Below are 11016 nucleotides of genomic sequence, written 5' to 3'. Positions count from 1 at the left end.
CCAGCCCCTCTCCCCCCCAGCCCCGGCCGGTGCCCAACGGCCAGGAGGTCCTGCAGAGGTTCCAGCGGCAGTCCATCCACCTGCTGACGGAGCTGCTCGCCCTGAAGATGAAGGCCATGGTGGAGTCCGCCGCCGGTAAGGGGGCCCGCCAGACCCGCCTCCGTGCCCGTGTGTGTGCGTGCGTGTGTGCGCGCACGCGTGTGTCCACCACACCCACCCTGACAGGTGATAGTATACGAGGGGGCTTCCAAAGGTGCAGAACAGGGACCAGCAGGTGGGCTAGTGGTTACGTTGCTGAACTCCCACACGACCAACTGTGGTTCGAGTCCCGGACCCTGTGGCTTGAAACTCACGCTGGGCACATGTGCACGCATGCCCAAGAGGAAAGTAGAGGAGAAGGGATTGTGGCATGGCCATCCTCCCTGGGGTGTGAGTTCTCATTTTCTGTCTGTCTGTCTGTCTCTCTCTGTCTCTCTGGAGAGCACACGTGCCCTATAGCAAAAATATCTCAAAAAACAAAACAAAAAAATGTATAACGTGCTGAACAGGTATATATTGTAAAAAGATGATGCATAGGTTTCAAAATCTCTTTACAGCAAAATTAACTTGTAATTTTATTGCATTTTCCGTGAACTTTTGGAGCTCCTGAATAGTAAGCATGAGCCCAAGGAGGAGGGTCTGCTGTAGGAATTCAGTTATTCTCCTCGCTCCACTCCCAGGAGCCAGCCTCTCAACCTCTGAGCTCCCCCGTTCCCCTTCCCGTCGCCCGGCTCTGCAGAGCCACCGGAAGGCCAGCCGTGGGCAGTGAGCGGGCGGAGGTGCTGAGGTGGAGTTCGCAGGGATGAAGCGGAGCTGGGGGGCGGACGTGTGCAGTTTGTACGCCAGGAGAGTCCCTTGATAGGAACCCAGACAGAACCAGAGCCCAGCAGATCCAGAACCAGGGAGAGTTACACAAAGCAGGCTGCTCTGAGGTGAGGGCGTCATGCCAGGGCCGAGGCCGGGACCAGAGCATCGCTGGGCACTGAGCATCTCAGTGCTGAGTACATTCAGATGCCACCAGCTGGGACCAGCAGTTAGCGTAATGGCTATGTCGCTGGACTCCCACGTAGTCGACCATGGTTCGAGTCCCGGACCCGGTGGCTTAAAACTCACGCTGGGCGTGTGTGCATGTGTGCCCAAGATCCCAAGAGAGGAGAATGGAGAAAGGATTGCGGCATGGCCATCCTCCCTGGGGGGTGATTTCTCGCTTTCTGTCTCTCTGTCTCTGTCTGTCTGGCAAGCACATGCACCCTATAGCAAAAACCTCTTAAAAAAAAAAAAAAGATGCCACCAGCCTCGGTGCCCTGGCCTGTAGGTAGGCAGAGAGAAAAGTGCTACCCGATGGGCCTTGAGAGCTTCAGGCCCTTTCCCCAGGAGCCCCTCGCGCTGGACGCCACTCTCACATCCTTGAGGCATTTCCAGGGCTCCCTCCCTGGGACGTTAGCCATGCTGGGAGGCAGGGGTGTTGGCTTTGACCGTTCCCTTAATAGGTGCAAACCCCCTGGACATTACCAGGCGCTTCGTGGAGGCCAGCCAGCTCCTCCACCTCAATGCCAAGGAGATGGCCTTTGACTACCTGCTGGGCACAGTCAGCAGAAGTGGCTACGGCGGGCAGACTGAGAAAGGTGGGTGCCCGAGCTCCGGCCTCCAGGTGAGAGGTGCAGACACCCCCACGAGAACGCAAAGGCGTGTAGAATGTTCCATTGGGAAGTCTGACATTTCCAGTCATTGCGGTGGGTGTGGAGAAACGGGGGCCCCCAGGGGCTCCAGGTGAGCGGACACCTTGGTGCAGTTCCCGGGGAGAGAGATGGGTGGTGTCCATTTGGTGGGGTGTCTGCACCGTACAACCCAGCACGCCTCTTCTGGGTTGGTCCCCAGAGCTGCGCTTCTCAAACCACCTACGGTGAAGGACCCGTTTTAAAATTCTGGTCTGCTGTGGATAGGTCCTCTAAAAATGTGATTAAAAAGTCACAATGTCAGCGGCTACAAAGGTTTCTCGACATTTTCCTTCTGTGTTTGCATTGCCCTGGTCACAGCCTGCATGACCCCACTGCCAGTGCACAGACCACACCGAAGGGCCGCACTGGCTGAGAAGGTCACACGCGTGTGCAGGTAGTCGTGCGAGAATGCTGATTGCCGAATTGTTTGGGATGGCAAAAACTTCGGAAATGACCAAAAGGGCCCTCAGTGGGAGAAAAATGAAATATGATCCATTTAGTCAGTGAGCAGCAAAAATGAATAAAGCATTAAAGCACAGAAATGTGGGTAAATTTCTGGGACCAGCAGTTGGAGTAATGGCTCTGTCGCTGGATTCCCCCGTAGTCGACCGCAGGTTCAAGTCCTGGACCCAGCGGCTTAAAACTCATGCCGGGCGCGTGTGCGTGCGTGCCCAAGATCCCGAGCGGAGAATGGAGGAGAAGGGGTTGCAGCATGGCCATCCCCCCTGGGGGGTGATTTCTCGCTTTCTGTCTCTCTGTCTCTCTGTTTGGCGAGCGCATGTGCCCTATAGCAAAAACCTCTCCAAAAAAAAAAAAAATAGAAATAAAACAAGTTTGTACCCTTGCTCAGCACCTGCCCACCACCACGACGCATGCTCCATCGTGCGCCTATGAGTCGGACGATTTTAGTTTCCACGTATGAATGAGGTCATATAGCATCTGTCTTATTGCGTGGACAGTGTCTCCAGGTTCACCCATTTCCTCCTTCATGGCCGAATCGTATTCCATGGTGTGTGTGCGCGAGAGAGCCCTGTTTTCCTGCCGTCCATGTGCTGAGGGCCCCTGGGTTGAGCCCCCGACGTGGCTGTCACGAGCAGTACTGAAGTGAGCGTGGGCCTGCGGACATGTCTTCCCCGCACCGCCTTCATTGCTTTGGGCTCTAGACCCAAAGGCGGGCTTGCTGTGTCCCAGGAGTGGTGCGCGACTCCCCGCAGACCCGTGGTCCCAGGAGTGGTGCGCGACTCCCCGCAGACCCGTGGTCCCAGGAGTGGTGCGCGACTCCCCGCAGACCCGCGTGCCGGCGTTTGTGGTGCCTGCAGTCATTTGCATTCCATCCGCGTTGGCATTTCCAAGCGCTGAGATGGGAGTGAGACGACAGGCCCAGGCGGAGCCCAGGACCAGAACCTCTGAGGCGTCGGGCATGTCCGCGCTGAGTGAGGTGCTGAGTGACGGCGGGTCCCCACAGCCTCAGCGCCCAGGCCTGGGTGGGAAGAGAACCGGGACAGGGACAAAGCGCCCCGGTGCTCAGGGTTCCCTCTTCACCCCCAGGCCAGCCCCTGCCTCCTGTCTTGCTCACACCAGCCGTTCTAGCAGGTGTGAGTGACACCTCGGCGTGGTTTCAGCTGGCGTCCTGCTGACGTTGAGCTCTTTCCTTTTTCCTTAAAGGGTGATTTATGTAGGGACCAGCAGCAGGCGTGGTTAAGGCTCTGGACGCTCCCACATGGCTGACCACGGTTTGAGTCCTGGACTTGGTGGCTTTCTCTCTCTCTCTTTCTAATCTAATTAAAAATAAATGAATGAATAAAGTTAATAATTCTTCTTCTTTTTTTTTTTGAGAGGTTTTTGCTATAGGGTGCGTGCACTCGCCAGACGGACAGAGACAGAGAGACACAAAGCAAGAAATCACCCCCCAGGGGGGTGGCCATGCCTCAATCCCTTCTCCTCCATTCTCCTCTCGGGATCTTGGGTGCACACGCACCCGGCATGAGTATAAGCCACCAGGTCCGGGACTCGAACCGCGGTCAGCTACGTGGAAGTCCAGCAACACAGCCATTACGCTAACTGCTGGTCCCAATAATTCTTTTTTTAAAAGACTCATTTATTTAATTGTATTAACTATGATTATTTTAATTTGCCACAGGACACGTGTGTTCACCAGGGAGAGAGAGAGAGAGAGAAGGGAAAGTGAGAAAGCAAGCTGCCAGGTCTGGGACTTGAACGGCAGTCAGCCATGTGGGAGTCCAGTGCCTTAACCACCACGCCACCTGCTGACCTCAGACTTTCTTCGTGTACACCTGTTTGCCATTTTTGTGTCTTCTTTTGAGAAATGTCTATTCAGGCACCTAGACTCACCCTGTCGTCCCCCACCCCTGCCCCTACTTTAAATTTTGCTACAGGATTCGTGCGCTTGCCAGAGAGAGTGAGAAAGCACCCCCATGGGTATAGCCACACTGCAACCCTCTCCTCCACTCAGAAGGCTTTGGGCACCCACACACATGCACTTGTGTATTTCTCACTTTCTGTCTCTCTGTCTCTTTGGTAAGCACATGCACCCTGTAGCGAAAAATCTCTCAAAAATATACATATATTTTTGGGAACCAGCAGTTGGTGTAATGGCTATGTCACTGGACTCCCACATAGTCAACCGTGGTTCGCATCCCGGACCCGGTGGCTTAAAACTCACGCCGGGCACGTGTGCGTGCGTGCCCAAGGTCCCGAGAGGAGAATGGAGGAGAAGGGATTGCGGCGTGGCCATCCCCCCTGGGGGGTGATTTCTCGCTTTCTGTCTCTCTGTCTCTCTGTCTGTCTGGCCAGCGCACGCGCCCTACAGTGAAAATCTCTCTAAAAAAACCTCAAAAAAACAAAAACAAAACACAAAACAAAACTATATATATATGTGTATATATATATATATAAATTTTTTTAAAACATATTTTTGATTTATCGGGACCAGCATGTGGCATGGTGGATAAGGCGCTGGATTCCCGTGTGGCTGACTACAGTTTGAGTCCTGGACCCAGAGGTTGAAACTCATGCTGTGTATGTGTGTGCATGCCTGAAATCCCAGGAGGAAAATGGAGAAGGGATTATGTCATGGACATTTCTCCTGGGGTGATTTGTCACTTTCACTCTCTGTCTCTCTAGTGAGTGCAAGTGCCCTATAGCAAAAATCTAAAAAAAAAAAACCAAAAAAAAAAAAAAACCCAGAACATTTATTGATTGATTGATTGATTGATTGATTGATCTGTTGTGATTGTCAAGCCGCCAGCTCCAGGACTTGAACCACTGTAAGCCATGTGGGAATCCAGTGCCTTAACGACCATGCCACTATACTGGCCTGGCTCCTATTACTATTATTATTTTAGAAAAGAATGATTTTATTTAACTTTATTGATTTATTGATTTAATTTAATTTGCTCGGGAAAGGGAGGCGAGAGGGAGAGAAAGCGAGAAAGCAAGCCACCAAGTCTGAGACTTGAACCTCAGTTGATCATGTGAGAGTCCAGCGCCCTCAACCACCACACCACCTGCCGGCCCCAACCCCCATTATTTTTAAAACCAAGTAAGTTGTGAGTTTTTGATGTGTGTAATGTTCTATGACCCGTGTGCATGCACACACATGTGCAATATTTTAGACAGTCTCGTTCTGTTGGGATCCTTCTGCTCAGCCTCCTGCATGGAGGATGCACCACTGCGCCCGGCTTTTCGGCTCCTGGGGACCAAACCCAGCCTCTCGGGTGGCCTCAGCCTGCCGAGCAGCAGCGTCCAACCTGCGACTCCAGCTTTGCTGTGTAATCAATGTATTGAATTCCTATAAGTACTCAATTCGTTTGGAATTCCTATAAGTACTGACTACTGGGAGGGTTTGCAGAGAAGCATTACAAATTCTTCTTCACCAGAGCCAACTGGTGGTGAGCCGGTTAGGTTACTGGACTCTCACATAGTCGACCACAGTTCAAGTCCTGGACTTGGCAGCTTGAAACTCACACCAGGCACATGTGTGTGTGTGTGTGTGCCCTAAATCCCAGGGGAAGAGTGGAGAAGGGACTGTGGCATGACCATCTTCCGGGGGTGGGGGGTGATTTCTCACCTTCCCTCCCTCTCTCTTTCTCCCTCTCTCTCAGGTGTGTGCCCTATGGCAAAAACCTAAAAAAAAGAGAGAGAGAGAGAGACAAAGATTCTCTGTACCATTTTCCCTGACCTAGCAGATCACTCACCCACTGAGCATCTCTGCCTGGCACTTCCATGGCCTTGGCAGGCCCCCCGATGGGCAGAGGTTCAACATCGGCCGATAGTGTAGCTGGATTACTAGTACCCTGAAGTTCTCGGGACATGCCCGTGAGGGTCTCGTTGGGAGACCTGCTGGGTCCCATCCAACGTCGCTGACCTGTGGTGCGGCAGAGCCCAATTCATCAGCACCCAAGGAAGGAGAACCATGTCTCCGTGGAAAAGAAGAAGAAGTGATAGGTGGGGGCCAGCAGGTGGTGCGGTGGTTAAGGCAGCTGGATCCCACATGGCCAACCACAGTTCAAGTCCCAGACTTGGTAGCTTGCAGATCACGCCCAGAACGTGTGCGTGCATGCCCAAAACCCTGAGAGGAGAGTGGAGGAGAAGGGATTGCGCGGGGTCATCCTTCCTGGGGGTCATCTCTCACTTTCCCTCTCTCTGTCTCTGGCAAGTACACATGCATATAACAAAAAACTAAACTGAAATAAACAGTAATCGATGACCAGCTGGTGGTGAGGTGGTAAAACAGTGCACTGTGGGGCAATCCCGCGTGGGAAGGTCCCCAGTTCAAGTCCAGGGGCCTCCATGGGTACACTTCTAGTTCAGCCATAGTGGTTATTATCGGGCATGTGTGCACTTGGGATCTGGAGCCGCTGAGGCTGGGGGGGGGGTCACAGCATCGAGACCCTGTTGGGGATCCTGTCGCTCTGTCTCTTTCACTCACGGAATAAACTTGAAAAAACAGTTATAAAGCCCTTGAATATTTTTGTAACCGGCAGGCATGAGAGGCTCCTATTTTAATTGCTCTCATACAATCATTCAGGGACAAAGAAAATCACTGTGCTTTAAAAAAACAAAAACCTGGCACGATGGGACCAGAAGGTGGTGTGGTGGTTAAGGGCACTGGACTCCCACATGGGTGACCACAGTTCAAATCCCGGATCTGGCGGCTTGCTTTCTCACTTTCTCTCCCTTTCTCTCACTCTGTCCTTCTATGAGCAAATCAAAATAAATAAAAAAGTTGAATAAAATAATTCTTACAAAAAACTGGCATGATCACTTTTCTTGCTTTGATAAGAACTGGTGAGTACTTACAATGTCCACTGATTTCTATTAGATGCAAGACCAAAGACATTTATTTAAAACAATTTTTTTAGAGGTTTTTACCATACAGCACTTGCACTCACTGGAGAAAGAGAGTGATAGGGAAAGTGAGGAATCACCCCTCGGCCCCTGGAGGACTAGCCACACTCTCTTCTCCTCTATTCTCTTCCTGGGATCTTGGCCTGCACACACCGTTCTCCAGGTGTGATTTGCAAGCTACCACGTCCAGAACTCGAACTGTAGCTGGCCGTGGGGGGAGTCCAGAAACATACATAACATACATGCCATCTGCTGGCCCCAAAGACATTTATTTTTATACATTTTTGTTCTCCCCCCCCCTTTTTTTTTTTTTTTTTTTTTAAAAAACATTTTTGTTCTCCCCCCCCCTTTTTTTTTTTTTTTTATAAAAAAGAGGGTTTTGCTATAGGGCGCATGTACTTGCCAGAGAGACAGAGAGACAGAAAGCGAGAAATCACCCCCTGGGGGGTGGCTACACCACAGTCCCTTCTCCTCTATTCTCCTCTTGGAATCTTGGGCATGCACACACACGCACCTGGCGTGTTTTAGGCTCCCGGGTCTGGGACTCGAACCACCGTTAATTACATGGAAGTCCAGCAACCTAACCGTTAGGCCATCCGCTAGTCCCTCAAGTCTCTTTCTCCCAGGGTCTGGTTGTCTTGTCACAATAAGGCACGTTAAACTGCACCGTGCTGCTGGAACAAAGAGATCTACGTGACATTTTTGGTTTAATTTTTTTTTTTTAATTGAAAGACTCCCTCTGTCGTCCCCCCAGAGTTCCCTCCAGGTGTCTCCGCCATGGGCGTGAACTCCCCGTACCAGCTGATCTATCAGTCCTCCACGGCCTGTCTGAGCTTCTCGCTCTCAACCGGGAAGGACGCCAAGAAGAAGGCAGGTAAAGACCTCGGGCCCCACTGCGGGAGGCGGGAGGCGGGAGGCGGGAGGCGGTGGTCGGGGACGGGTCCCCTTCCAGCTCGTGGAGGTTGGCGGGGTGGTTGCTTAGAGACGAAGGCTACGCGGTGCCCCTGGCCAGAGACACAGCGGCCACCAACAGGCTCCCTCCCATGGAAGTTGCCGAGTTCGAGTCCGGCCCGGTCACCCTTCCCAGGCATTTGAATGTGTGCACGCACTCCATTCCTTCCTGGTAATGGGGTTCGCCTAGCCTGGGACCGTACCCCCACCAAACCTCCATCCCCCACCCCTGACAGCACCCAGACTCCCGGCCCTGCTCAGAGGCAGAGCAGCCCCGTCACACAGAAGTCGGGGGGCTAGTATCTGAACAGAGAGAGTTAACGCCCAGGGTGTTCGGATCCCACACCCGATGAGCCCCAGCCAGGGTCCCAGATCCGGCTAGGCTGTGTAGGGGGGAGATGAAGACGTACAGGGTGCCCCCCGTCTGCTGTGGGAGAGGCGCACAGGGAGAGCAGGTGGCAGAGGGGTGCGGGCTGCCAATGGAGCTCATGGCGAGGGCCCGCCCGCTGAGCGCTGGCTAAGGGAGCTGCATCCCACGTGGTGACCGTGTGGTTTGAATCCTGGCCCCAGTGGCTCATAAATCATGCCAGGCATTTGTGCATGTGTGCCCCCAAAATGGATAGGGTGGAGACATGGAGGAGAAGGTGTTGGGGTGTAACCGTGCCCTATTCAGGGGGCTTTCTGCCGCCATCTCTGGTAGAATGCACGTGCCCTCTGGGAAATGAACAAGAACCGAGCAATTTGGGAACGATGAGCTGGAGCTGCAGAGGGCACCCAGGCCCACCCTGTAGGAGCTGAGCCTGCAGTAGGGGTGGGATGGAGTGTGTGTGGGGCAGGGAGGGAGGATTGGCTGAAGGCGGGACTGCTCAGACTTCGGTGGATTCCCCCAACATGCAGGTAGGGCCGGAAGTGAGTCTGGGCTGCATTGCGCACCCCACCGCGTGGCTGTGGCCGGCCTTCCTCGGGCCTCATGCTCCTTGTCAGCGAAAGGGGCTGTCCCAGACCTCAGCGCCTCTGTCACTGTCACCTTCGCTATCCCTCCTCCATCCTTACTCTCATACCAAGCCGACCCTCCTAGTGAGGCAGACGCTGGGGCACAGAGGTGGGCCCTTCCCACACGAAGCCCTTCATGGGGCCGATGCTGGCCGGCCTGGTGGTGCAGGCTTTGCTGCGCCCATCTGCAGTTCTGGAAGCCACACGGCCACTGCGAGCTCGGATTCTGAGTCGGCCTGGAACGCAGTGGGCATGTGCGCCCGAGACCTGATGAGCCGGAGGGCGGGAGAAAGGATTGCGGTGTGACGAGCCTGTCCAGGGTGCCTCTCCCGCTTCACACACAGGCATGCACGTATGTGCTTCCCTCCATGAAAGACAGAAACTTTGAAGAAAAAGGTGGGGCCAGTAGATGGCGTGGTGGTTAGGGCACTGGACTCCCACGTGGCTGAGCACGGATCGAGACCCAGACCCGGTGGCTTGAATCTCACGAGAGGTGCATGTGCATGCGTGCCCAAGATCCCGAGAGGAGAATGGAGGAGAAGGGATTGCAGCATGGCCATCTCCCCAGGGGTGACTTCTTGATTTCCCTCCCTCTGTCTCTCTCTGGGGAGTGCACACCCCTTGTGGTAAAGCCTTCTTAAAAAAAAAAAAAGAAGATGCCAGCCGGTGGCTCAGTGCTTAAGGTGCTGGACTCTCACACGGCCGACCGCAGTTTGAGGCCCGGACCTGGCAGCTTGCTTTCTCCCTTTTCTTCTCTCTCTCTGTCTCTGTCTGGTCAAATTAAAATAATAATAACAATAATAATAATAACAAACAAAATAAATATTTTTTTTTCCAAAAAGAAGAAGGTAACCATGCCGACACCCTCAGCTCCCAGGCGAGGTGCCCCAGCTGCCCCCTAGAGCCCCACGTCCTGTGCCTCTGTACTGAGCATTACCGCCCCGGGTCGGTGGCCCCAGCATCATCTCCAGCGCCCACATTTTGTGCTCCTGACTTGACCTCACCCCTCCTGAATGGGCCCCAAGTCTACACGGTCACTCTGAGGGGAAAGATCTCAGGACACCTGGCCATTTCGTAAGTCGTCTTCCTCCTGAACTCAGGGCTGACGCTTTGAGCCAAGGTCACGCCAAAGCTGACCTTCCGTACGGCCACTGCCTTCTCTGTCTGCGTAGCTGCCTTTGCCACCCCCAACAGGGGACTTCTGACCAGGGCCTCCGTGTGGCGCTGTTCCGGCTGGGATGCGTGTTCCATGATGTGGCGTTTTTTAAGTTATCGCGAGAGTCATGTTGAATTTTTTTCTGCTTTTCTATGCAAAAATACGTCATGACTTTCCTGACAGCCCAACAGCACAGGTTCTTTAAAAATCATTTTGTTTGGGGACCAGCAGGTGACACAGTGGTTAAGGCGTTGGACTACCACATGGCCAAGTGCAGTTGGAGTCCCGGACCCGGTGGCTTAAAAATCACACCGGATGCGTGTGCATGCCCAAAATCCCAGGAGGAGAATGGAGGAGAAGGGATTGTGGTGTGGCCACCCCCCAGGGAGTGAGTTCTCACTTTCCCTCTCTGTCTCTGTCTCTGTCTCTCTCCAGTGAGTACACACACCCTGCGGCAAAAACTTAAAATATTTTTTTATTTCTTTTATTCCTGATAGAGTGTGTGTACATACGTGAGGGAACAAGAGAGAGAAAGAGTTACATCCTCCACCAGGGTCTGGTCGTTCTCCCGGATCCTGGCATTTGCAGTGTGCCCGACATGTCCCAGACAGGTCAGGCCGAGGATTCAGGCCGTGGTTACCATGTGGGATTGGCGTGTCTTTGTTTTCTTTCTTTCTTTTTTTCTTTTGGAGAGGTTTTAGCTATAGGGCACGTGCGCTCGCCAGAAAGACAGAGAGAGACAGAGAGACAAAAAGCGAGAAATCACCCCCCGGGGGGATGGCCACACCA

At 53.4% G+C, this 11016-nt stretch overlaps 1 protein-coding gene across 1 annotated transcript in view; it reads left to right on the top strand.

The window, feature by feature from the left end:
* Nucleotides 1-11016, top strand: part of FAM194C (family with sequence similarity 149 member C) — a 105061-nt gene that overhangs the window by 14306 nt on the left and 79739 nt on the right. The window contains exons 4-6 of the mRNA XM_006160679.2: nucleotides 5-135; nucleotides 1530-1664; nucleotides 7882-8001. Coding sequence (XP_006160741.1) covers nucleotides 5-135; nucleotides 1530-1664; nucleotides 7882-8001 — 386 coding nt within the window. The remainder of the gene's footprint in view (nucleotides 1-4; nucleotides 136-1529; nucleotides 1665-7881; nucleotides 8002-11016) is intronic.

This window comes from Tupaia chinensis, unplaced genomic scaffold, assembly GCF_000334495.1.
Source record: "Tupaia chinensis unplaced genomic scaffold, TupChi_1.0 Scaffold000704_1, whole genome shotgun sequence".
NCBI lineage: Eukaryota > Metazoa > Chordata > Mammalia > Scandentia > Tupaiidae > Tupaia > Tupaia belangeri.
This window is presented reverse-complemented; position numbering and strand designations above follow the sequence as displayed.